This window comes from Sebastes umbrosus, chromosome 3 (genome assembly GCF_015220745.1).
Source record: "Sebastes umbrosus isolate fSebUmb1 chromosome 3, fSebUmb1.pri, whole genome shotgun sequence".
Lineage (NCBI taxonomy): Eukaryota > Metazoa > Chordata > Actinopteri > Perciformes > Sebastidae > Sebastes > Sebastes umbrosus.
This window is the reverse complement of record NC_051271.1, coordinates 12,397,051-12,424,305: the sequence shown is the minus strand read 5'-3', so window position 1 is coordinate 12,424,305 and position 27,255 is coordinate 12,397,051. Positions and strand designations below refer to the sequence as shown.

Genomic DNA, 27,255 nt, shown 5'->3' with positions numbered 1-27,255 from the left:
AAGGTCGTTGTAGCTGACAGTAAATCAAACAACGTCAGTAAGAAATGTTACTGACATTGTTCTACTCTGTTATTCTGCAAAGCAGCGTCATGTGATGTGTTAATGTGTCACTTAGTTTCTGTGGTACTGAGCTCGCATAGGACAGGTGTTTCCTGTGTGTGTGTGTGTGTGTGTGTGTGTGTGTGTGTGTGTGTGTGTGTGTGTGTGTGTCTGAATGGAGGAAAGTGTGAAATAGTGTCATTGTGTCACGAAACTAATTGTGACTAAGAGTCAAAGAAGAGCTTTTGTAAATCATTTTTAATCATCATGTCTGTGTAGGGTTAAATATGTGTCGTTGATGTGTGTGTGTGTGTGCGTGCATGTGTGTGTGTAGGTGTGTGTGTGAGACAGTTTGTGTGTTGAACATTGAAAAGTATAACAATATTTATGCACTGTCCAAAAAGAAGCGTCACCGTGAGCTTGTGTGAATGATAGTGGTGGCGTATATCAGGGGTGAGTGTGCGTCGGCGTCCTTGCAGTAAACGTGGGACAGAGTGGGGGAGGTGTGTGTGTATACAATAATCAGCAATGTCTAGTAGTAGTAGAAGTAAGTTTAGGTATACAGTCCTTTAATAATCTCAAGCAGGGTGAGCAACACAGGTGTGGTTGACATTATTAAGTCTGGTGATATTATAAAATATTCTTATAGTCAACAAATCTTGTGAACTAATTCTAACAAGTATTCTCTGCATAGCTAAAGCCTAATGTATTTTACCTTACGGCACATAGTACCAGGTTGCATACAACTGAGTAGTGGGTGAAGTACTCAGATCTAAGTAAGTAGCCGTGTAATAAGCGGGATAATGTCCAGCTAGCGGGTCATTGTTGTGAAAGAATCCCCTTCAGGGCAATGAGGGACGTGAGAGTGCGGCATCGCCCTGTTGGGGTTTCTATCACAACAATGACCGGCTCACTGTACATTATCCCTTACATACCACAGTGTAGAAATACTCTATTACTCGAAGTAAAAGTCCTGCATTCAAAATTTTACTTAAGTAAAAGTACAAAAGTAAAAAAACTTAAAATCTAAATACGTGTAAAGTACCAAAAGTCAAATCATTATGTAGAATGGCTTATTACAGAAAATAAATGTATATGAGTGGATTTCAAAGTGGGGTCCTTGAGGGGGCTCCAGGGGGTCCCCAGCAAAAAAGGGTATCATGTATTTTCACTATAATTCATCTATTAGTAACACAATGACAGACTATTTTTGTCATGGGTTTAATACATTTTCTGTAATAAAACATCTTAAATCTATCAGATGGTGAACCCTGGGACAAATTGTTATCAAATGGGGGTCAATGGTCTAACTTGTGTCAGTTTTAGGGGTCCTTGACGTGAGAAAAGTTTGGGAACCACTATTGGATTATAATTATCAATGCATTCATATGTACATCATTTTAATATTGCAGCTGGTAAAGGTGGGGCTATTTTTAATTATTTATATACAGCCGGGTAGCTTGTGAATCCCCCCTATATTTTGTATTATTAATTTTAATCTGCAAAGTGACTAAAGTTAGCTAATACATGTAATGGGATAAAACAATATTTTCCTCTGGAACGTAGTCATAAAATGGAAATACTCAAGTACAAGTACAGTAGTTGAGTAGATGTTACCTTCCACCACACCACTGTAACTGAGAATTAGCTGATAAGAATAAGCTTGCTATAGTATGTCAGAATAAACTGCACTGTACAGTTCTGTATACCATGTACACTGTCCGTGTGTGTGTGTGCGTGTGTGAGTGTAAGGGGGAGATAGCGAGAGAGGGATCATTGTGGTAGTTGTGGGAGAGAGAGCACAATGAGAGATGAGAGATCTGGCCACAGCAGGCTGTCAAACATGCTAAACTCTCAGAGCGTTTCTCTTTGTCACTTGTAGCTCCAAAATTATCAACAAGGAGACAGTATTTAAATGAACACTAAAATTTGATTATGACTAATTTATATTATAAGATTCTATGTAGTAAACCCAACAGGAAAGGTTTTTGATAGTCTTTAGTCAGTGTCCTTCCGAAACAATTTGTAAAAGAATAATAATGTGAGGTTTACGTAGTAAAATAGTAAGTACTATTTTAGATTATTATTTACAATTAGGGTTGCCAATCGATTAAAATATTTAATCGCGGTTAATCGCATGATAGTCCATAGTTAATCGAGATCAACCGCAAATTAATCGCACATTTTTTATCTGTTCAAAATGTACCTTAAAGGGAGATTTGTCAAGTATTTAATATTCTTATCAACATGGGAGTGGACAAATATTCTTGCTTTATGCAAATGTCTGTATATATTTATTATTGGAAATCAATAAACAAAACAAAACAATGACAAATATTGTCCAGAAACCATCACAGGTACTGCATTTAGCATAAAAAAAATCATAACATGGCAAACTCAAGCTCAACCGCTGTCAGTGTGTCAGTGTGCTGACTTGACTATGACTTGCCCCAAACTGCATGAGATTATCATAAAGTGGGCATGTCTGTAAAGGGGAGTCTCGTGGGTAGTCAAAGGTCAAGGGACCCCTTTGAAAATGGGCATGCCGGTTTTTAAAAATCGCAAGTTGCGTTTAAGAAATTAGTGCCGTGAAAACAAATTACGAGTTATTATCGCGTTAACTTTGACAGCCCTATATACAATTCAGTTCATCAATAAGCTCTGAGAAATTTGGGTATTTTTGTCAAGTTTTAATATGTCTATCAAGAGAGACCTTTTTAAGTCCATACCATGCTCATGTGGTCTGTCCTGTACGTATTATGTTGTCTACATGACTGTATTATGAGTGTCAATGTAAAGTTTAAGCACACGTGCAAGTCTGTGCATAACAGACTGAATGAGTGAGCGTTTGTGAGAACAAAGTAACAGTCGCTGTGTGTGTTTGACTTTGTAATGTGTGTGTGTGTGTGTGTGTACGTTGGGATGTGGTTAAGTGTTTTTCAGCGTATCCTTGAAAAGCCTGTATTGTATCTCTCATCCTCAGCAGCTATGAACACCACATAAGACAGAGAAATGTGCGGGAAAAAAGCGTGAGGGTGGGAGGAAAAGCTTTTCTGGGCTTTTTGCTGGTTGTTTGCTGCTCCTGGTCGTCTATTATCATTCAGCTACAATACATCTTTTAACACGGCCTTCATTTCCTCATGTCATCCTCTGACGTGCATATTCAAACCCCACCGAGACTCACGTGTCCCATTTAAAATCTATTCTGTATGTACCTACTGTTATATATAAGACTCTACTGGTGTGTATTAGGCTCTAAGGATGGACCATAAATAAAACTAAACTAGGATGATACAAAGATTTAAAGTCACATGTGTGATCACCTTACATCTCTATCTCTTTTATATTGTGTGTGTGTGTGTGTGTGCGTGTGTGTGTGTGTGTGTGTACGTATGTTAGCTGTTACACTAGCTACGTGTTTTTCTCAATGGCTAGGCTGCTGTGTCTCTCAATCTTTGTCACTTTTTCACTGAGATAATTATATTTATTAATGAATTACTCTTGCGTTATTTTGATGTTTTGCCACTCATGTAAGCATTTATGAATACTGTATTACAGACACACAGCACATGCAGTATGTCTGACAGCATTTGAGCGCTTTGTAAACAAAATAGTTTGACCTACTCGTCATTCAAGAAATAGCTTTTGATAATCTGGTCAAAGTCAAAGGCACCTCCCCCCCCAAAAAAATAATCACAATTAAGGATCCTGTGTTGTAAAAATGTACAATTAAATTATTTGTATATGAACATCTAATACAGGCATATTCAGTTTTCCAGGTTTAAAAAAAGGTGAAGGGGCCTCACATTTACATTTCCTGTCTGAACTGCAAAGCTAAGAATTAAAATATGAAAACAATACACCTTGTTATTCTTAGTAGATTATTGTTTTAATAAAAACAATGTTGCATTTAACATGTTTTTAATGCAGTTTGACTCTCCTAAATTCCCTCTGCTTAAACAGCCTGGGTTAAACCTTTTATCAAAATGTGTATTTCTGTGCTTAACAAGACATAACTAAGGAATAGGCTACTTAGCCTACTAATACAATGATGATCTTCTGATAATCTAACAATGTAAACACCCATATACCAAGTATGTTAACAGGTTATATAAATAAAAACACAATGACGTTGCTTTTTAACAGTCCGTAACAACGTCAAGTGAGTGGTAATGTAGATGAACGGGAATTAACTCTTAACTTAATCATATTTTTTTTAAATACTTTTTTCATATTTATAAATGATCAAAAGGCCGGTTTGAGGTTGTTAAAGGGCCGGATTCAACCCACGAGCCGCCAATTAATATAATGTGTATTCTAATACAAGCCAATGCAAGGTTAATATTTCATACTGTATAATTTTCTATATTAGATATATGTGATATACAAAACATGGGATAAGTATGTAAATCAGACACAGTATAACAATGCTCTATGAAATCTGCTTCAAAGTTGCCATAAGCCAGCACATACAAAATATACCGGATGTTCACATACAAAGTGTATAAATTATACCGCTTATATGATTCTTATAGAGTTTATCTGGGTTCAGACAAAGTGTAAATCAAGTAAGGCAGAAAAGGCTGCTTTCATAATGAATGCACGCTTATATTCAAATCCAATGCAAACTACCTCAAAAAGATAGGAAGATAATAACACAGCCATTACTGGGGAAAATGACAGGATTTTTTTCTTTCTTTTATTCGCTATGGGTAAAACTGTACAGATATAAATAAAACAATACTGTGTCAACGGGTTGTATCCTTAGTTTTAATTTATGGACAATGGGGCCGTTTGCAAGACACATAGGTAGCAGGTCATGTCTTAATATTTTTCTTATATTCTCTAAAAGGAGGTATGCAGTTAAATAAAAAAAACAATTCACAAAAAATCCACAATGGTTTCAATAAAATGACAAAATTTCAAATAATGTCCCTTTACTATATTGTTGAATTTTTTTTACATATTTGGAACCTCTACTAATATAAAATAAACTTCTCAATTACATCATACAAATGTTTTATAAATGTTTTAAGATATTTTTTTTTTATTATGATATGTGTTGACTGTCATGCATTAGTCAAATTTCATTTCAATGCAACTGATGTCTGAGTAAACATTTCAAACAATACAAACACAGGTATCTTTTAAATAGATTTGACAGATATACAATGCGCGTATAACGTAGAGAAACATACAGCCTGCTTCGACCTATTGACATTTATTTCATGGTCACGTCTAATGAAATATTATCCTCTCTGGAGAAATAATAGAGAATATGCTATATGTAGAGCCTCATTTAGTTAACATTAACCCATTTGAGCTGACACCCGCATATCTTATCCTGAAGAGTTTAAGTCATCGATGCCAACATGCATTCACTATTATTTACTCATTTCATGTTAATTACATTTTAGGAGCATAACAATAGACTTTTCCTTGTTTGATTTTGACAAATTTGTAAATGCTCCGTTTTATTTGTGGCAGTAAAGGCACCTATTTATTTTACAATTCAAAAGTTGATTTGCTGATTCAACCACAAACTCGGATATTAAAACGCTGTCCTCTTTGGGAAACGACATGCTGTTTCAATATTAAAGCTTTAATTGAAGTAAGCCTTCCACAGCAAAAGTTCTAAATGGAGTATTTCTGAAACGCAAAAACTTCTCTGATGCCCCGTTTGAAACACCTCCATGTGATGTGCTGTGGTTCACTTCACAAACAGATCAGAGGAGTCTTTTCTTCACGTCTCTCCCTGGATCACACAAAAGTAGTGAAAAAGTTCCACCTGTGTACATTTGCGTGACTAAATCAAAGTATTCTCATTTTAAATATAGTTTGAGTTTAGGGGAGTCTTTTTTAGGGAGGGGGGGGGCAGCACACCCCGTTAGTGAAGAAGAACCCTACGTACCGCTTTATAAGAGAAATACAGCTCTGGGCTCTTGTACCTCTACAGGCCCTCACTGAATTTGAACAGCATGCTAAGACGCATTATTAAAAAAGTCATCTCATGAAGGTTCAGGTGCCCACCAAGTCAAGGTCAAAGGTCAAAAGACCTTGCACTGATTTAAGCTGAACATCCGTCGCCTGTTCTGTTTCCTGGTCTGGTTTACGGCCGCCCGCACTGCATGCTCAAACACCTGTTGCACGCCACGGTTGCTTAAGGAGGAGCACTCCAGGTAGCCTTTAGCATGGATGTCATGAGCCACGCTTCTCCCGTCCGCTGCTGAGATGCAGCTGCCCCGATGCGCCCCCACCTCCCGCAGATCTGTCTGGGTGGCCACAACCAGCACTGGCACCTTGGGCAAGTTCTCTCGAACCTCAGCGATCCACTTGTGCTGGACGTTGGCCAGCGAGTTAGGGTTGGCCACAGAGTAGCAGATGAGAACGACGTCGGCCTGCTGGTAGGATCTCGGTCGGATTTGTTTAAAGTTGTCATTGCCCGCCGTGTCCCACAGCCCCAGGCTGATCTGAACCCCGTCCATGTACACCTCCACCCCCGTGTTCTCAAACACCGTGGGCTTGTAGCTGTCCGGGAAGGTCTCTGAGGTGAAGCGGACCAGCAGCGCCGTCTTGCCCACGGCACTGTCCCCGACCAGGACACACTTCAACGACATCTCTTCAACGCCGTTCATGGTTGACATTCTCACTCCTCTAGATGTTTGTGGTTCTGTGGAAAAAGTCTCAGGGGTAATTTGTCGATCCGGAGAGGCACAGGGTTCACGAGGTAGTCAAAGGTAGCGATCGCTAATCTGTGTGTGCTGTACTTCCGTGTTCAGGTGGTAGTTTTCATAGCAGGTGATTTGTAGCCCTCCAGTCCCGGAGATTTCAGCGGTCATTCAGATTGTTGAACTGACCTATCACGCCTCTCTTACAGGGAGATTTATACACGCTTCACATAATGTCTTAGTTGTTTAGGCCCCCTCGGCTCTCCTCACTTCTGCCAGGTCTCTGCAGCGTGGTAAGATGTTGATCCTTCTCTCCAATGATGGACGTCATTCTGTCCAAACAGATCGAACCTCTCAGAGTTGAGGAGGGAAATCTACTGAGGAAGAGAGATAATATGTTACAAACATGAGGTATATGTAAGCAATTTGTCGTCTTACTTTAAAAAAGACAGAAACTGGAAAGAAAATTGCTCATTTAACTGAAACCATGTTTCTCCAGACAGTTGACACGCAGCCTACTGTAGAAAATGACAGCAGCGACGTTGGCTCTTAATACAACAAACGTTTTGCATGACGAATAAGAAATATCTGTTAAACAATATAGTCAACTGCTAGAGTGCTGCATGTGGCAGATGGCATCAACTTTTGTTTTTGTAACAGACATATTTTATATTTACTGTGAAAGGAAAACATTACATGTGTAACAAAGTACTGATTAAATACGGAAGTAAAGACGTGTGTGGTTGGGTGTGACCCAGAATTCACAGCTTGATCCTGAACACTTTAACTGAGGCTCATTAACAACATATCCATGTTTGTATTATGAAGCTCTTACATATGACCTGTCTGTCTCCAATTACTGTAATGTATCTTCTAATAACCAGTCCTGATTCAGCTGTTTGCAATAATCTAATAATGGAAGAGGATGTCTCTGTGTTATTGTGTGATATAGTGATAGATCTACATTTTGGTGTTTCTTTTTATTGTGATCAACAAAGTCTGCTGGTTGTATCTTATGACTTTTAAACTAACAGTTTGACAATTGTATTAAAGTAGCAGAAGTCATAACCTCAAAACCACCTGCCATGACACATACACACAGATGGAAAGACCTCCATAACGTTCATGGGACACTTTAAGCGGTGTTTTTTCCACAATTCAACTATCTAAATCATCTCTCAAGAAGAAATCACTCAGTCCTACTGTACTAAGCAATAAATAATAAATTAATAAATAAAGTCATAATACAAGGCTCAAACCCTCAGTGCAACTGATTAAGCTCATTTAACTCTTTTTATTTCATGTAAAGTGCTTTTCCTTTAATTTACATATAATAAAATGTTATTTAACAACATTCATAATTATCTTTTTGTTTTAATGAGAGAATAAAATTACACCCTGAAGATCTCATTTGTGTTATAATGTTGAAACAAGTTTAGGTTTTTGCCCACACTATGGAGTCTTAACGTTAATTGAATTTCCAAAAATAAATAGAATATAATAGTAATACAATGGTATAATAGAGAATAGTAAACTCAGCAATACATTGTTGTATTCAGACAAAGAAAAAGATAATTACCTTTCTTGTCAGTCTTCTCGATCTTTAACGGGCGGATGCTGGCTGCCGCCTTTGAAGACTTCACGGCGCGTACCAAAAAATGAAAAGCATTTAAACTCCAGAAACAGTTTGTTATATTTATATAATTATAATCTGCACATCGGGATACAAAACACCATTGCTGAAGTCTGTATAAATTACAAACAAAACAGATAGATGAAATATTTTGGCACCTGCCTAACAATGCTGAGGCTGGTAGTGAAGAAGAGGAGGGAAGTGAGACGGTCGGAGAGAAAAGAAAAGTAAAACACATCCGCTAGTCAGAGTGTGGTGGTATGACTCAACCTCCTGCTCGCCTCCCCCACAGCAGCTGTGTTAAGATATGTTTTTTTTTTCTGGCATTTCACAAAGCAGCAGAGCTCACATCTGGCACTAATAAAATAAGGTATTTTATAAAGAACTTGTAGACTACTTAATCAAAAGAGAACCCCCTCTAACTCAAGATAAGACGCTCTGTACCTCTTCTGTCTGTTTACAGGTGTTGGGCAGTAACACTATAGTATGTGTTAAAATCTGATAAACTGCCTCAAGTGATGTCACTTGAGTCAGCATCAGTTGTGTCTGAAGACTACAAGTTTGAAAATAAAACAAAATCTGTTGGTGTAGTTAGAAAGAAGTGAGCACACCAGACCTCTGTGTCTCGCGTTGTGGTTAATGTAGGCCCCAGGTTTTGACAAGGAAGAAGAAGAATGTGTGGAATGAGAAAAGGTATCTCTGGTTCTGCTGCAGTGAAAAAGATCATAGTTTTTAAAGGACCGGTGTGTAACATTTCGAAGGATCTATCTGCAGAAATGGAATATAATATTCATAACTATGTTTTCAGTAGTGTATAATCACCTAAAACTAAGAATCGTTGTGTTTTCGTTAGAGTGAGTCCTTCATATCTACACAGGGAGCGGGTCCTCTTCACGGAGTCCGCCATGTTTCTACAGTAGCCCAGAATGGACAAACTAAACACTGGTTCTAGCGACAGCCTTTCACGTTTTTGCGTTACCTGAAGGCCACCGTAGTTCTCTGACACGGTTGTGAAACTTCAGTAACGTGAGCTGCGGAGTGCAAAATCCTGGTACTGCCAGCTGCCGTCTGACTTTTGTTGCTCCTAAAGTCGTGATATTATGGTATGGATGGCCTCTGAGGGAGGCGTTACCACGGTTTGGCACTCAGCGGCTCACGTTACTGTAGCCTTGGAAATGGAGGCTCAGTTGGTTGTAATCTGCAACCACACCACTGGATGCTGCCAAATGTTACACTCTGTAGCTTTAAACTCTCCATCGTGAGTCCAACAATGTTATAACAATGCAATGCTAAATCGGTGGAGTACTCTTTTACATTTCAGTGGGGTATTGCTCTCGCTCTCTTACTTTTTCCCCATTAGCAATGTTCCAAATATATTGTGAGTTAATGTGGATATGGTCACGCCAATAAATCCCTTCGCATTTTAATTTAGCTCATGATTTCATGATTTTGAAATGTGCATTAATTCATGTTTTTACCCTCCCTGGTACATGGATTTAATCATCTCTATATCTAAAGTCTTTCCCAGGGGTTCCCAAACCTCTATCGTCTAAAAAATGTTTTTTTGTTTTTTTTTAAATCTGCCAATGGGATGTCAGATTTTTGTCCCAGTGAGAGATCATTGTTTTTAAATCCGGCTTAATACAGAAATTGTCAATTCTGTACATGTTGGTGAAGCTATGAAACAGTAGTTATCATTTGTATTACAGTACATGATCTCTTTGTATTGACTTGGTGAAAGCATCATTGTAAATGGCAAAAAATGATACTGTCAATCTTTATCAGCATCATTGCCACTTTAAAAAGGCACAATATACGTGATATCACTCACAAACCATCAGGTTTTTTGATACACAGACTAATATAAAATGACTACAATGGATTATCCGTGTTTTATGATGGTTTGTTTTTTTTAAAACAGCAGTAACATAGGCTTATGTTTTCCACTATGATGCACATTCATTGATGTAAACCAGCGGACAACCTTCGGGTCTGAGAAGTGAAGTCAAAGCTGAAGTGCCTTAAACTTGCATTCTTTCTAATAACCAGCAGGGGGCGACTCCTCTGGTTGCAAAAAGGAGTCTGATTATATAGAAGTCTATGAGAAAATGACCCTACTTCTTATTTGATTTAGTACCTCAGTAAACATTGTAAACATGAGTTTTTGGTCTAAATCGCTAGTTTCAAGTCTTCTTCACTACAGTATGATGTTCATTTAGTAAATTACGGTCCCATTTAAAGCCAATTAGACAATAAAGCAGGGTATGCTTTAGGGCGTGGCTACCTTGTGATTGACAGTTCGCTACTACAGCGTTGTCCGGTCTGGGAGTTGTCCGTGTTTTCGTCTTACAACTTTAACCCTTTCACAGTGTGTTCTCAGTTCATGAAAGTTAATCATAACCTTTTTGGTCGCCTAAAAATGTCTTATTCAGTGTTCGGTTTTCCTTAGCCACTACGTCCACTTCTTATATACAGTCTATGATGTAAACCCATACATACACAAGTCTTAAACTGTAAACAAATAGGAGTTTATTCCACAATACAATATTCTCTGTAAAACAATTGAACAAATGAATAAAAAAATACAATTTTCTCTTTATAATTCATGTGTTCACAACATTATGTACAATCCGTAAAATTGGTCAACACTGTTGTTGCACCTTTAGGAAAAATATCACACATAGAAAAACAGAAGCTATTTCGAACCTACAAAAATAGTGTAGCAACCTGAGGAATACAACTGCTACAACATTTGGCATCATGGGTTTAAAAGGCTACCAGGAACAGGCCGGAAACAACTGACTGGCCTCGAAAGAGAAAACCTAAGACTGGAACTTAACCTGGGTTTGAATAGCGATATATTAACAGCTAAGCTTGGCCTTAAGTAAATGAACAGTTGCAGTACGTTGCTGCTAAGACAAAGGAGACCGATTGCTGCAGATCACAGAGGAGGATGTTCAAACTATTTAATGAGGTTGTTCAACCTATTCATTTTTAGTTTCACCTCCTGGTGAGCACAACGCATTGCAACACTACAACCAAGAGAGAAAACTCTCTTACTACTCAGCATTTGGTTTTGTGATAACTTCTGGCATGCATTAAATCTAGAATTGGCATCAAATAAAATGCTTCAATAGCATCTCAAAAAAGGATGCCATATCACTTAAATTCCTAGAGAGCAACCTCGAAGCAGTCAGCATGCAACAATGATTCAATTAAAGTTTCATTAAATCCTCAGTGTGTCTCAAACTTGACTCCAGATTAGTAAATGTAAGAGATTAAATAACACCTTATTTCAACATTAAGCCTTTAAAACACAGGGATTTTTCATACTCTTTTAAAGGCATAAAGATAAATGTAAAGCAAAATACGCCACACTATAAAAAACATTATTACATTTAAAATGTACATACATTCTAGCTTCACAGCTGCATAAAAATAATTTTTTTGTGTTTCACGCCTCTGCAGTTTTCTTTCATAAAAACAAAGAAAAATATTCTTATTAAGATCTAAATTAATATTAGGATTTTAACTAAATTAACCTCAGTTTAACCAAGATTAAGATTAATTTAAATTTCTGGTAGCTATATAACTGATGGAGAAAAGGAGAGAGACGGTGATTGGGGGAAAAAGTCAACACTAACTGACAGAAGTAGGAAACGAGGGGATGTACCATCCTGTATATACTGTAGTAACTCTGTATGTGGCGTTGTAGAAGTAGAGAGTAGAGAGTGTGTGTGTGTGTGTTGTCCTCCATAGCAGCTTTAGCTTGAATCCAATAAACCCGGTTCTTCTCACTTCAAAGAGACATACACGAGACCCGGCTGTGGCTCAGTGAACCTGAGAGATAAAGAGATAGGAGAAAAGGTGGGTGACAATGAACATGCTGTGCTTGCTTGCTTTTGTGTGTGTGTGTGTGTGTGTGTGTGTGTGTGTGTGTGTGTGTGTGCATACCTGTAGTGTTTGTTGGTGAGGTAGTCTATAACGGCGGGGCGGATGCGGGCCACGCCCCCCTGGCTGTGGTTCCCTCTTCCTGTGATGACAGTGAGCTGAGGTCGACAGAGACCCTGCTCACAGTCTATACAGAAAGAGGCCAAAGATGAAAAAAACACAAACACAGTTAAAAGAAGCAGCATGCACACACTTTTCCCCTTAAGAATATTTGTCACCATGTCACCAAGGCATACACAAGAACTTTGTATAGTGCACAACGCGCAATGAAGTCCTAATCATCCCTCAGCCCCACTAGCCCCATCTACACAGAACATTATTTAATTTATTTTTTTAAATGTCTTTCTCCTGTAGCCCACCTGCATCCAATTCATTTTACTCTTACCCATACCTATAAATTGAAATATAAATATATTGAGGGTACCTGTTCTTGACACAGTGTGAGATGCTGATCTAGAATGTAGATTTGTAGTCTAAAGGCCCTAACACACCACCGTCGGCCAATTTCGGGCCGTCGGTGAGCGTCTATTGGCCTAGTTTTAGCAGAGTGTCCCGCACCGGTGGCACTAGTCTGCCTGTGTCTGAGGCTTTTTGGCTGATTCAGCGTGTTGAATCGGTGGTGGAGCGAGAGAAATCACTCTGATTGGCTGCTCAGCTTAAACAAATCAGTGTACGAGAAGAGAAATGAGCAAAGTACGCTTGTCGCAGAAGTCGGTGTTAACGGTGTTACGCGGTGGTCAGGAATACACCGATTACATTACGTACCCAGCGCCCCCCACTGTCGTATTGCTTTTTTTTTTACAGAAATAAAAAACATTTAGTTATTTTTGGCATATCAGCGCCGTGTTATGAATAGATAGTCAGACGACGGACACTTCAAACTGACAGTGAATGCATCTGCTCCATACGCAGCCTCAGCTCAGAGTAGCAGGAGTCAGATTTCACACACACAGGACGAGAGAGATTTGACAGACAAGACGATGCGAAGCGAAAAGCAAAAGCGCCTATTTGACAGTATTTCAGATTTAAGTCAAATGCTATAAGGGAACCATAACGTTAATGAGGTAATCGGCGTGAGGAGGATGGAGCGGTCACAGCCTGTCTTTTAGGTGTGTTCGAGTGCAACTTTTTGGCCAATATACAGGCAAGGGTAAAGGGTAAGGCAAGTCGAGCAACAGTCGGCATTCGTCGCCGCTAGTTCTTTGATGTTGGTTTGGTGTGTCTGGGCCTCAACATTAAGATGCCAACATTTTCCCTCTCATCCTCCCTGTGTACTCTACTGAGAGTATACGTACAGTACAGTATATTGTTCATTACCTGTGGTTTTGTCCTGTAAAACCTGGCCCAGATGCTCCAGGGCCTCTGTTACATGCAGCCCATGGAGGTCCAGGACGTTGTTCGGCAGAAGTGATGCGTTGACCCTCTCAAAAATCTGAACTGCTGCACGGTGATTGGCCTCACGCATTCGCTGGCCATGCAGGTGTCCCTACAACAAGAGGTGATGCAAATTAATTTACTGGGGGAGTGAAAAAATAAGAGCTGCGCCTTCAAAACGTTAAGCTCCTCACCTGCTGTGCGTAAAATGAGGCCACTTCTTTGCGTCCTTGCTTGTGGGCCTCAGCAGCCTTGGAGAAACACTCGAGCTGGAGGCTCCTCTGTTGTGTGGCCTCGGTCCTGAAGTCCTCGTACTCCGGGTCCTCCGTATCCTGATAGTTGGGTATGATTGACTCCACGGGCTTCTGCCTCTGACAAATCAAAAAAGGGACAGAGTGAAACAGACCGCTAATAAAGGGAAAAGTAATCAGTAACTGAAATACTGTGATACGGTCTCCTGTAGATGCTAAGTTTGCAGTGATGTTTCCTTTTTTTATTGCAGATATTTAAACTCTGAACTGTTCTGCTTTGTGGAGGTTCAGCCTTTAGTCGGTTTGAGATGTGAATGATGATGATGAGAAAAATACTAAAATCTTTATGCACTGTGGTTCACGGCTTCATCCAAGCTGCCTAAAACTGTGCGAGACTGCAGTGTTTCTTCTGGGATACTTTTCAATAGCGGGGGAAAGGGATTTGTTGTCGCATTTATTTTGCGTTGGCTAAATATTGTGTTAGTAATTAAAATTAAAAAATGAAATTATTCATGTGAAAGAAGGTTATATTAAAGGTTGTTTCATAAATTTGTATGATTTGTGCTCATTCAAAGACAATGTAATGAAATGCTGAATGACTGTAAAACAACTCAGTTATTTCTTTTATAATGAAGATGTCTTTGTTTCCCTGGCGCAAAAAAGGAATAGTCTGAGGCCATGATTCTTTGTTCGGAAAACGGTGGACTGCGCCCTCCGAGTTGGGAGTGAGTCTTTGCCCCAAGCGAGGGAGTTCAAGTATCTTGGGAGTCTCGTTCACGGTGTCAGCAGTTATGCGGGTGCTGCACCAGACCATTGTGGTGAAGAGGGAGCTGAGCCGGAAGGCAAAGCTCTCGATTTACCAGTCCATCTACGTTCCAACCTTGACCTATGGTCATGAGCTTTGGGTAGGGACCGAAAGAATGAGATCGCAGATACAAGCGGCCGAAATGAGCTTCCTTCGTAGGGTAGCTGGGCTCAGCCTTAGAAATAGGGTGAGGAGCTCAGACATCTAGAGGGAGCTTGGAGTAGAGCCGCTGCTGTTTTGCATCGAAAGGGGCCAGCTGAGGTGGTTCGGGCATCTGATCAGGATGCCTCCTGGACGCCTCCCTTTTTGGAGGTTTTATAGATATATACAATTGTTTGTTTTTTTCTCTGCTAGTGTTTGTGAATACCTTCTCCCTCTCCTTGCTGGCCGCTCTGAGGTGGTCGGACCGAGGAGCCTCTGGGGCAACCACCGTCTTGACGGGCTCCTCCTCCAGCAGAGAGCGTAGAAACAGCTCTGTCTTTGTCAGGCTATAACTATGCAAAGATAAACACGTGTAAAAGTCAAATCAGGAGTATAGCGCAGTGCTTCAATACATCAGATACATTCACATCACATTTTTGCTTGCTATAGATAAAAGAGAGCATGTTTGTCTTCATCAAATATGATGATGATGAAGCGTCTCTACAGTGTCATGTTGTTTTCTCACTTGTGGTCTCTGAAGATGTCCTGGAGGAAATGCCTGTCGATGGTGGGGAAGAGGGAGTACAGTTGGTTCTCTTTCAACAGGGCGGCTCCGTCACGCCGGTCGAGGTCTGCACGATTTTGTCTGGTCTGAGAGGAGGAGGGTTGGAAAGAGGTAAGGATGTGGGGAACAAACCAGGATGTGTATGGATGTGTGTGTGTACTGTATCTGTTACCTTTTCCACGTTCTCCTGTAAAGCCTGCTCCTCTTTAATAATATCTCTAAGAGACACATGTGGGCGGGACACATTCCAGTGGTCCATGACTGGCATCTGACCACGGGCCTCTGGTTGGCTGTCCAGGGACGCGTATCCATCTGCACTTATCAAGAAATGTGGTGGTTGTGTCCGGTCTCGTGATCCAGATCTGGACGCCTGTCGCTCACCCCAGTGAACTGAACCTACACGTTCAAAAAGTTGTGAAACAAAATGATGTCATGTCTGAAAAATGTTGTTCCCAGACAGTCTGTGTTTGACTGGGACCATACGGGTAATACGGGTAAAACGGGTAATACGCGTGTGTGAACTTACTTTCCTGAAGCAAGTGAAAGGAAAGAGCTGCTTGTCTCTGCTTTTCCTGTAAAACAGCATTCACAGTGAAATTAACAAAAGGGAGATCCACTCACAGTAAATCTGAATATCAGGGTAGATTTATAATTGCTAAAAGTATCCCTGCTAAATAGTAAACCTGCAATAACTGATTTCTTTGGGCCACTTGGGGGCAGCAGAAACAAGTTGTGAACACAACATTGACATACAGTATATGACAATTAAACAATGAGCTGAATGGCTATAACTCATCACACACATAACCCCGAAACCCTCTCACATTGTTATTTCATAAACTGTTGTTAAAAACATAAAGATTATAGTCACCTGAATGGTTTCCTTCCACTTCTGATAGAGCAGTTTAGCCAGGTTCAGGTCCATCTGCACTGCAAATTCATCAGTGGAGCATGTATCTGAATATTGTGGACAGCAGAGGACAAATACTCTTATGTCACTTCTGAGTACCAGGGAAGTATAAAAAGACTTAATTATTGGTTCAGCAATTCATTAATGAAAAACAAAACGCATCTGCATGTTTCGAACAAAGATGCTTGTCAGATCGTCAGATGCATGTGACATGTTTTGTAATTTTACGAAACAGACAATCACAGTCAAATTGTGCAACAACTGACCAAGTGTGGAGATGTGAAAGAGTTTAAACTTCTGTTAAAGTTACTTCCTTTCTTCACAAAACTTCTTCCATTATTTTTAGAGCTACACTGTCATCTGAGTGTTAAAGTCAGTGGTAGAAAAGTGTTTTCTTCAGTGTGACACCTGTGTGTTAGTTTAGTTACCTGGGTCTACTCCGACAGGACCAAACAGTTCAGTTAGCTGCAGTGCCAGTTCGGTGGGTAGCTTCAGCTCCACACTCTGAATGTCCAGGTGACTGCTCCTTCTCTCCTCCATGTGCCTCCTTTCAGTCCTCTTCTCCTCCTCCTTCTTCTGTTTTTGCTCTCTCTCCATGTCCTCCAGCTCAGCCTGCAGCAGCCGGTGGACCTCGTCCATGCTAGCCATCTCCTCCTCCATCATAACTCTTGACTCTTCTATTATGACTCCGTCGTCTAAGCTTCCACCCCAAGCGGCACTTTCTAGGTCAGCTTCGGATGTCACTTTGTGCTCAACGTCGCCACATCTCTCTCCTTCGTTTAATGCGTGAGGAGATTCTGCTTGAGGAGGTGTTTTTAAATGTGAAGTTGTATCTTTGTTTCTAACAGGAGCAGCTGCACCTCCATCTGATTCACTAACTGTCACAAAGGTTGACTGCTGAGTCACAGTTGGCTCTCCGTCTGGCCAACCTTCAGGGTGATGCTCATCTAACACATCAGGACATAACCTGGTTCCTACAGGGTTGCCTAAAGCTCCACACGGACTGGATGTGTTCTGCTCATCTTCACCCCCAGCACCATCCTCTTCCTGCTCCTCTTTCTCACCCTCATCGTCATCTCTGAAGAACCTCTCCTCAGAGTCCAGCAGCAGGTTGGTGGTCCATTCTAGGTCCTGATGGCATTTGTCGTACAGATCCTCTAATGTATCAAAACTAACCAGTTTAAAATGGCGGCTGAGGATGCGCAGGCTCTCAAGCCGGCCTTGAGCCGCCCCGAGCTCTTTCTCCTCCACCTGCGTGCCTTTCTCGTGCGCCACGTGGTAGGGCACCTCTCTGTGGCCGGACGGGTGAACCGCAACCGCTGCAGACATGGCAGAGGACAGCTCCGGCACAAAGTGGGAAGAGTCTCCAGACAGGACCGTGATGTCACTAGGGTGGCTGAACGCAGTGGCGACTGCGTCACCGGGGCGGACTTGCCGATTGAGACGCCAAAGAAGGGCAAAGTGTTGAGGATCTGTCTGGGTGGGGCTGCCTGTGACTACCAGAGGAAGTGGGGAGGGAGGCTGCAGGTGTGCCTCAGATTTGGACTCGGTGAACAGGTTTGATTTAAGGCTGGTGTTACAGTTTGGATCAAAGTCAGGTTCAACATCTGTGTTAATGCTATTCTGGATGCTGTTTATGCTTTGGGCTGTGCTATTGGGACATTCAAGAGTATTCACTGGAGAAGCAGCAGGGCAGTTTTGAGTAAATGTGAGGGCTAGTTTGCACTGTTTCCCCGATCTACGACGCTGCTGCTTTCTCTCCTGACTGCCTCCACTGAGAGCACCGCTTTCTGCTTCCACAGAGCCCTCACACACAGGACTCTGACACACCTCACCAATATGACTCCCATCTGCCTCAACTCTAGCCTCTCTGCCAGCAGCAGGCTCCGTACCGACCTCTCCTTCAATATTGTGGCTTCCCACTCCATCATGGCATACATTTGCTGCCATAATTTTGGAGATAACAAGTGAATCAGCAGTAAGAGCTGAGAAGGGATTTGTTAGGTTGGTTGATTTCAAATCCACAGACCCCGTTTCTCTGCCGATCCCTAACACATTACAGTTCCCTTTTAAGTCCGTTTTAGGTCCCTCCCAATTATCGGTTCTCAATTCCCTGACCTTACAAGAGTCAGCTGCCTTCCAGTCTAACACACAGTCAGGTAATTCACCTCTGCTGTTAACTCGGTTCACGTTTTGTTCCCTCTCCTCACTGTTAGATCGACTGCCATGGGATACCTCAAACCTGCCACCTGCCTCCTCTTGTTTCTCCAGTTCCTCTCCAGAGCTCGGAGTAAGGGAGGACGAACGGGAACAGCCGGTCTGAATGTCGCCTACTCCCGTCTGAATGAGATCAAGAAGTTTCTGTAACTCTGTCACGTTGGCTCCCAGCTGCCCTTTATTTTGGTTTGCTTCTTGAGACACAACTTCATCTTCTTGCCTTTCTCGTCTCCTCACCTGTCGCTGCTCGAGGGACCCTTCATCACAAGGCCAATCTCCTACAAAATCCAACATCTTTCCTTTCTCTCCCCCATCAACCCCTTCTGCTTCCTTTGCCTTGCTGTCTGATTGGTTAGTATCTTTCACCAGATCTGCAGGCTTCAACCTGTCAAAAACAGACCTCCTGCTTGGCCTCTCCCCCCTCACTCTCTGTGCAATAGACTCAGAGAAAGCCACAGGCATTTCATCCCCACGATGATCTTCGCTCATCACTGACTCCACAATACAGTCGGGGATTCTCTGATCTCCTATTGGACGACTCAGCTCCAACTGGGCGTCCAACTCAGAATCTAATTCCCCCAAATCCATGTCATTGTCCCCATCGGACATTTCAGGATTTTCCGGTAGTGTTCCAGCAGGTTGGAAATTGAGGGACTCCGTAGATTTGTGGGTGCCGTCTTCAAGCATTCCCGCCTCACTAGAACGGCCCATAGATGACACGTCAGGGAGGGAGGAATACAGCTGAGGACGGGATCTCTCACATCCCTCAGTCGACCCAGGCTGCCCTACAAGGTCAGGACAAGGTGTTTCAGAAGACACCGGCCTAGAGAAAACAAGAGAGATATGAACGGTACAATTAACACAACTAATGACAGCAGCACAATATCAACATCATGTCTGATGTTAGCCCAATGATGTTTGATGATTCATGTTTATTAGATGAGCATAAATCTCATGATTATGAACCGCAATACTCAGCATATTGCAAAATGTTTAAAACTGCAATAAGATCGTATCGTGACGCAAGTATCGCGATAGTAATGTATTGTGATTCCCGCCCCGAGTACAAAGCAGATGTCCTGACAAACGTTTGAAGGGGAAACTCACCGAAGGCTTCTGTTCTCCGGAGGGAGGCGCGGTTGCATCTCCGGCATCTGTGAACCCATGATGGACTGGAGTGTCACGTAGCGCTCATAATTATCAAGCATGCGTCGGATTTTTTCCACCGGCACATTGTGTGTGGTACGACTGCACATGCATATAGGGACACACACACAAACAGATACAAGACACAAAACTGAAATACATTAAATAGTCTCCAACAGCATTTTGCTTTTTGTGTGCAAAAAAAAATATTTAGTTGACATTCTACTTTAAAAAACAGATGCTACAATAATTCCTCTCTCTCACCTCTGCAGCTCTCTGGGCTTGTTCTTCCACCAAGTGTCCGGCTCTCTGAACAGCACCTTATATCCACGTTTCTGTGCCTAGAACAGACCGGGGACCAACCATCTTTTACAATTCATAACAAAGGTATGTGTACTATGTCCAGCCACTTGCCTTAACAGATATTCCACAAATGTTATGTTATCTAGAGATGCACCGACCCAACTTTTCCAGTCCCGATAGAGATACCTGGGCTTTGGGTATCGGTTGATACCGAGTACCGATCCGATACCAGTGTTTAATTGATAAGCTGTATGCCTCGCTGTTTGGAAGTGACTGGGATCATTCTATTATGTGTCAGACAACAAAACGTAACAAATAAATACGTAGACATAAATTTACTGAATTATCTATCTATTATCTATTGTTAAAATAATAAATCGTACACCAGCAACTTGGTAAAAAAAATTCAAAATTAACAGGAGTTACAGTTCAAGTGTAAACCTTTTTAATGCAGCAACAAATTGGTCAAAACTTAAACAGTAATTCAAATTCCAGGATAAAATATATATAGTATATACATATAGAATTTAATTTAATAGATCTGCCCCATTGCCACCGATACCCGATCCAGCTATTTGAGTCAGTATCAGCCCGATATCAGTATTGGTGCATCCCAAATGTAATCCCACAATATATTTCTTTAGAAATAAAATGCTTCTGCCACTGTTTATACATAAAGAGGTAAAGGGCAAAAGTGTAATCTAACAGGCAGACAGAAAACAGTCCTGCCTTAAACAAAGCAAGTAGGGACGCACCATTACCGATACCGGATTGGATATCGGGCCAATACTGACTCAAATGGCTGGATCGGGTATTTATGACAATGGGGCCGATCTATTCAATTAAATTCAAAATTGATAAACTTTATACATCATATACTGGAATTTTAATTCCTGTTTAAGTTTTGACCAATTTGTTGCTGCATTAAAAAGGTTTACACTTGAATTGTAATGCCTGTTAAGATTTTTTACCAAGTTGCTGGTGTACAATTTATTATTTTAATGATAAATAACAATTCAATACATTTATATTTATATATTTATTAGTTAAGAAAGCAGTGTTTAAGTCAAGCCTGTTGTTGCCTGACACATAAAAGAATGATCCCAGTCACTTCCACACAGTGAGGCATACAGCTTATTAATTAATCACTGGTATCGGATCGGTACTTGGTATCAACCGATGCCCAGGTATCGCTGTCGGTAACGGGACTGAAATAGTCAGATCGGTGCATCCTTACATGCAAGGGGCTGCACTGGTGGGAGCGTGTTGTTAAGTACAGTTGGAGTAATAGATAATGCCTTTAATGGCTAATCAGATAACAAAACACTGCATAACTATTTATGATCCTCAAAGACAGGATTCTACAAAACTCCACAGTTATCACTGCAGCAATTACTAAATCTTCCAACAGGCTGCTTTTTTTCTGAAATCGGTCGAGACGCGGCCTCGTAACCCATTTACAGTGTCATGTATTAAATGTTTTTTAAGAAGGGTTTTATGACCCTCTTCTCAGAGCAATTAGTGCTACAGCAGAATCAGTTAGTCATGTGAGTTTCTGTGCTTTATGTACATCAGGCAAACTGACTGACCTGAGCCACGTAGGGTTTCATCTCCCAGCCATGCATGTTGGTATTGTCAATGATGATGGGGTTAGCACCCCTTTCAAAAGCCTCCTTGGCTATGGAATAAAGTTAGCACAAGAGAAACAAACCATCTGTCACTGAACACACAGCACTCAAAGGGGAACAATGGAAATCAATTACATAGATAAAGAAAATCTTTAAAAAAGATTGTAAAGGACTTTTAACTTTCTGCGTCACTTCTTATCAGAACTGTGTCGTTTACCTTGTTTATGGTTCCACTCGTGGGCCTCCCCCAGAGCATTGGGGTCAAACCGATAGACTCCATTGCGAGTGAAATAATCATCAGTGCTCAGTATGACTCCACCTGGGTTATACTCCAACAAGGCTCTGCAGACACACACACAGATTTCAAGTCATGTGACACAGGTTGTGATTGCTGGTGTAAAAGTCCATGACTCTTGAGCAACAGTGGGTGTTACTAGTGTTCCTTAATGTATCACTGCTATCTTGATGGAATACTACATCTATTATAAAGTTAATCATCTTACCACTGACACATCTGATCTGTTTTATATTTAGATCACGTGATCTCATTAATCATCACTACCCTGATTCAAACATATCTGATTCGAAGAGGGGCTACAGCACTACACACAGATTATTCATTTCAATATTAAATTAATCACTAAATGAACCTGATTAACTACTGACTCTTTCCGTGCTATAAGAACCAAAGGATCTCAAATTGCAAACGTGTACTTTACCTGACTTTTTGCCAGTATTTATAACATTACTTAATCACTTAATGTTAGCAATGATTTTCCTCACGTCTTTTTTATTATCTGGATGCTTTTTTACACAAGCAAGGAAACTTTAGTTTAAATGGCACCTTTTAAAACAAGTTACAAACGGATTTTATAGGAAGAAGTAAATGTTATAGAATCAACAAAAAGACAACTTTCCAGCAGTCAAGTCACGACCAGCTGAACCATTCTCACCTTTAGTTTTCAACTTTGACCTTGGCACAGCCAGGAGTCCCTGCTCTAAAGACCCGAGGCCCCTCTCAGTGGTAAGATGTGCCTGACCATCTAATGCCTTGTAGGGCAAAAGTAAAATCTTAAAATCAGCGCTTCAAACTCACGCTAAATTTTGGCGAGAATTTTCAAAGGGGTCCCTTGACCTGAAAATGGGTTCTATGGGTATCCACGAGTCCCCCCTTTACAGACATGCCCACTTTATGATAATCACATGCAGTTTGGGGCAAGTCATAGTCAAGTCAGCACACTGACACACTGTTGTTGGGCTGCAGTTTACCGTGTTATGATTTGAGCATATTTTTTATGCTAAATGCAGTACCTGTGAGGGTTTCTGGACAATATTTGTCATTGTTTTGTGTTGTTAATTGATTTCCAATAATAATCAATAGATACATTTGCATAAAGCAAGCATATTTGCCCACTCCCATGTTGATAAGGGTATTAAATACCTAACGAATCTCCCTTTAAGATACATTTTGAACAGATAAAAGAGGTTGCGATTAATCACGATTAAATATTTTACTCAACTAGCAGCCCTATAAAAAATGTTTTTTTAATGAAAAGGTGTGTCTGATTTCTTTGCTTGTTAAAAACAAAACTTTAGCATCAGTATGTTTGCAAGCCAAATGAATACTTTCCAATAAATGGTTGTTTATTATTATTAATGGCTTGCAACAAAGTCTCCACTCTGCTGGCTGTAGCTGTGATGCAACTGCTAAACTGCACTCCTGAACTGCATACACTGCTAAAGAGCATAGCGTAGTACTACTTAGAGTATCCCAACAGTCTTACCTTGCCAAAGTTGACTTGCCAGATCCTGGAGCACCACGTAGCAGCACAAGGACCTTCCCTTCCAAACGAAGCCTGTTGTACCTGGCAGGAGGATGAGGAGCAGCAGGATGGGACCAGGACTTTGGAACAGTAGCAGAACAGACAGGGCCCGGACTCAGCCAGGGAGAGGCGTGCCTGGGATGGCCGGGCCAGCTGGGAGGCGCTTGAGCCACAGGGACGATGAAGGATGGCCCCTGGTTTCCAGGGAGACGGGGAGAAAACACTGGTGCCTGCAGGTTCCAGGGTGACATGTAGCCAAGCGGCTCCTGATTCAACATGTTCACCTTAGATCTTGCTCCTCCGACTATCGCTTTAGAGGGCATGACCCCAGCCTTGTCTGAGAGAGTGTGGGATGGGTCCTGCTTTTTATACACCTGGAAAGCGGAGGGACGCCCTGAAGTCGCCAGGTCCAAAGGAGGTGTCGGCTTGTCTGCAGGCGTCTCTGTCATCAGATGTGTGAAATCCACCACCGACTGCTGCTCTTGGACGATCTTGTCTTCCCAAATGCTGAGATGGTCAAGTGGAGAGGAAGCTCCAGACATGTGCTCCACCAGGCCACCTCTAGAGGACCCTCTAGATCCAGGCTTCAGGCTGGACTGGAGCAGCTCAGGGAGGACATGTTTTGGGAATGGTGGTGGAGGGAAAGAGGAAAGGGACGTACCAATAGATAAATACTGGCTGTTGTGCTGCTCTTCCTTAACGCCTTGTTGTGCAGTCAGTGTCTCTAGCTCCTGGTCAACTAGCAGGTCCAGCTCTTCTGTCAGAAGGTTGGTGGAGGGAGGAGAGGAGGGCAGCTGTGGTGGTTTGGAGGAGTCTGGGTCTGGTCTAGGTTCAGAGAAGTGGCATGGGCTGAGCAGGGCTGCGGCAGTCCGCTCAAAGCCAGAGACATAAGAAGGTGTAGGGGCTGCATCTTCAGCAGCATCAGACAGCTCCAAGAGAGAGTCCATTGCATGTTCAACTAAAACAGAGAAACCACAAGACGACAAGAAAAAGAAAAGAGTGGGTCAATTTTCAAGTCATGATTCATTGTTTTAATACTTCCATTTTAACCCCCTGAGACCCACGGGCGATCACGACCAGCTTTACTGTCTTTCAGAGGCTGTAGCAGGTTCCGTTTTAGAGCCAGAGTGAAGATATACATGTATTATGAAGAGGGTTAATTTAGGAATTTGCATTGATCACATACAAAAAAGTAAAAACATTAAAGTTGTAAAAAAAATTAATAATAATAATAAAGAATGTGCATAAAGAATAATAAAATAAGAGCAACAGGTGGGTTGTTATGTTGGTGAACCAAGACATGCAAGGTGCAGTTTTAGATGATACTATATATAATAATACACATGGGACCTCCACTATACAGTAATGTCATATAGTAAAATGCTGTCAGAAACACACAAGCTGCCTTGCCTAAAAAAACCCCCACAAAAACAGGTCAATTGTGTGTCTCAGGGGGTTCATTTATGAATTTGCATTGATAAGATCACATAGGAAAAAAACAAAGAATAATAATAATAATAATAATAATAATAATAATAATAATAAAGAATGTGCATCAAAAATAATAATAAAATAAGAGCAACAGGTGGGTTGTTATGTTGGTGAACCAAGACATGCAAGGTGCAGTTTTAGATAATACTATATATAATAATACACATGTAACCTCCACTGTACAGTAATGTCATGTAGTGACATGCTGTCACAAATACACAGCTAACAAGCTACAACAGCTAAGTGGTTAAGACAAATGACACCTTATAGCATTCCCATAAGTCACACAGCAGGTTGGACGACTGTCTTCCGTGTTTACTAACTAACTCACCTTTAAAGTCCGCCTCGGACAGGACGATGTAGATCACTTCAGGGTCCAGGTGGGAGAACATCTCCTGCATGCTTTTGATGATGTTCTCCTTGATGGAGCTGGGCAGCGAGGTGTTGGACTGAAAGTTGTTCGCCATAGGTAGTCGGTACGCCGCGTCGTGGCCGAGGTTTCCCCCCTGCTCTGGCGGGCCGCCGGGCACTCTGGCCGGGCTCTGGCCGTTCTTCTTCTTCCTAGGCATTCCTCCGTGGTCGGGCTGCAGTCGCCGGGTTGCTCTCATCAGCGGCTACACTAAACGGAGCTAACTAAGTAGCCGAGGAGCTACAAACAAGGTGATCCGGAGCTGAAAACATGCTTCTGTTAGAGTAACCAAAGTGCAGCAACTCCAGATTATGATATCTAACAGCACTCCAAGTGGTGGAAATAACGTTACATCAGAAAGAGGCCAACAAGACCCACAGAGACCTGAACACCGGAAATCAAGACTTCAAAATAAAAGGTTACTCTGGCACATGGTCCATGCTGAGACTTTTTTTTTTTTTTTTTATGTATTTATTTATGTGTATCGTTATCAAAAATATACACACAAAAAGGCACTGTCAATTATCATAACAGTAAGAAAAACAGCTTTAGGCTGAGCATGGGCAACAACATATATCAAAGATAACATTCAAAGTGAATAAAATAATGTAAAACTGGTCAAGGAACAAGTAATACAAATAATAAATTAATGAAAAAAGAAAAAGAAATATACGTATATATATATATGTATATTTCTTTTTCTTTTTTTCTCTGTGTTTCTTTTTTGTATACATAAATGCAGATACCTCAAAACTAAAACCTGTCTGACTAGTATGAAGAATGAGCTAAAACTAAAAAAGTAAATCATTGTCGATTATGACTGACCAAAAAGCTGTTCAATTATTCTCTTTATGTACAAGTTAATTTGAGATGAGCCCTGTTTCTTTTATATATATATTACTTATTTTAATGATGATATGCTATTTTAGCATATAATTATTAAATAATGTTTATAATAAAGTAATTTTCGATAAATTTTGAGGTAAATATTGGGGTAATTTGTCACTAATTCCAAAGAATTTTCAAATACAGTAGGTTACTTGCTAATTATCACCTAATTACCATGAAATTTATGAACCTGTAAAATGAAGTGTTATCGTAAAATCCTAAAAGAATCTAAAGAAACTAGTAATTGCCTACTAAATACTTCCCCCTGAAATGTAGTGGATTAGAAGTATAAAGTAGCATTAAACTCAAGTACAGTACTGGAGTAAATGTAAATGGTTAGTAGGACTGTATACTGCAAGAAACTTGCTGTTAGGTTTTTGTTATGAAATTCAATCTGGAATTCTGACTACTTTGACATTGGTTGCAGGAACTATATACAGTATACAGTATATATACATTACATTAGCTACCAGGTTACATTTATGAAGACAATAAGTCACACAATGGTGAGATTTGTGCCTGATCAGAAGTGTCTTTTATTAGTTCTGGTTTTCCACCTCCGATGAAGAGCAGCGCACAGCCGCTTCTCAAGCCTAAGGGCCCTATTTTAACGATTATATGCTATTTTAGCATATAATTATTAATTAATGTTTATAATAAAATAATTTTCAAAAGCAGAACTGGGTCAAGTTGAACCACTTTTTTTTACAATTGTTAACTACCAGTTGACCACCAGGTGTCACTACTCTCACAATTCTTTATTTTATAGAGAAAGTTATTGTATTGGATTTGTTACTGCCATAAGACGTTATACTAGTATTACTACTTCTACTACTAGTAGTAATAGTATTAATAGTGATAACAATGATAAGAAGAAATAGAAAAATATTGCACTAGCAACTACAATCATGATAATATTGGTAGAAGTAGTATATTTTCAATGGTTTTCATATTTACAAAAGCAATGTTGACAAGGGAGATATTTTAAAACATAACCCCACACAGTGAAAGGA

General features: G+C 40.7%; 2 protein-coding genes across 5 annotated transcripts; both read right to left on the bottom strand.

Moving 5' to 3' along the window:
* Window positions 1-153: 153 nt before the first annotated feature.
* On the bottom strand, window positions 154-25,983 carry n4bp2 (NEDD4 binding protein 2). 3 transcript variants are annotated; one of them, XR_005206249.1, is made up of 17 exons: window positions 25,277-25,983; window positions 23,416-24,412; window positions 21,849-21,973; window positions 21,593-21,681; window positions 19,965-20,041; window positions 19,662-19,802; window positions 16,766-19,377; window positions 16,299-16,384; window positions 15,954-15,999; window positions 15,600-15,823; window positions 15,389-15,513; window positions 15,089-15,215; window positions 13,860-14,036; window positions 13,609-13,777; window positions 12,295-12,418; window positions 12,072-12,180; window positions 154-210 (listed from the first exon to the last, which is right to left on the bottom strand). XR_005206249.1 is itself a non-coding variant. In XM_037764807.1 (16 exons), exons 1-16 carry the CDS (start codon window positions 25,551-25,553, stop codon window positions 12,135-12,137), a joined length of 5,442 nt encoding a protein of 1,813 aa, XP_037620735.1. In that variant the 5' UTR covers window positions 25,554-25,983; the 3' UTR covers window positions 10,847-12,134. The 3 variants fall into 3 exon arrangements, 1 of the variants encoding a protein (XP_037620735.1); XR_005206248.1 differs by having other exon boundaries at window positions 155-213; window positions 12,073-12,180; XM_037764807.1 differs by lacking the exon at window positions 154-210 and having other exon boundaries at window positions 10,847-12,180.
* On the bottom strand, window positions 4,725-8,567 carry rhoh (ras homolog family member H). Of its 2 annotated transcripts, none has more exons than XM_037764808.1 (2): window positions 8,287-8,567; window positions 4,725-7,084 (listed from the first exon to the last, which is right to left on the bottom strand). In XM_037764808.1, the coding sequence occupies exon 2, from the start codon at window positions 6,681-6,683 to the stop codon at window positions 6,087-6,089; it is 597 nt and encodes a 198-aa protein (XP_037620736.1). In that variant the 5' UTR covers window positions 6,684-7,084; window positions 8,287-8,567; the 3' UTR covers window positions 4,725-6,086. The 2 variants fall into 2 exon arrangements, with proteins under 2 accessions (XP_037620736.1, XP_037620737.1); XM_037764809.1 differs by having other exon boundaries at window positions 4,725-7,081.
* Window positions 25,984-27,255: the final 1,272 nt, after the last annotated feature.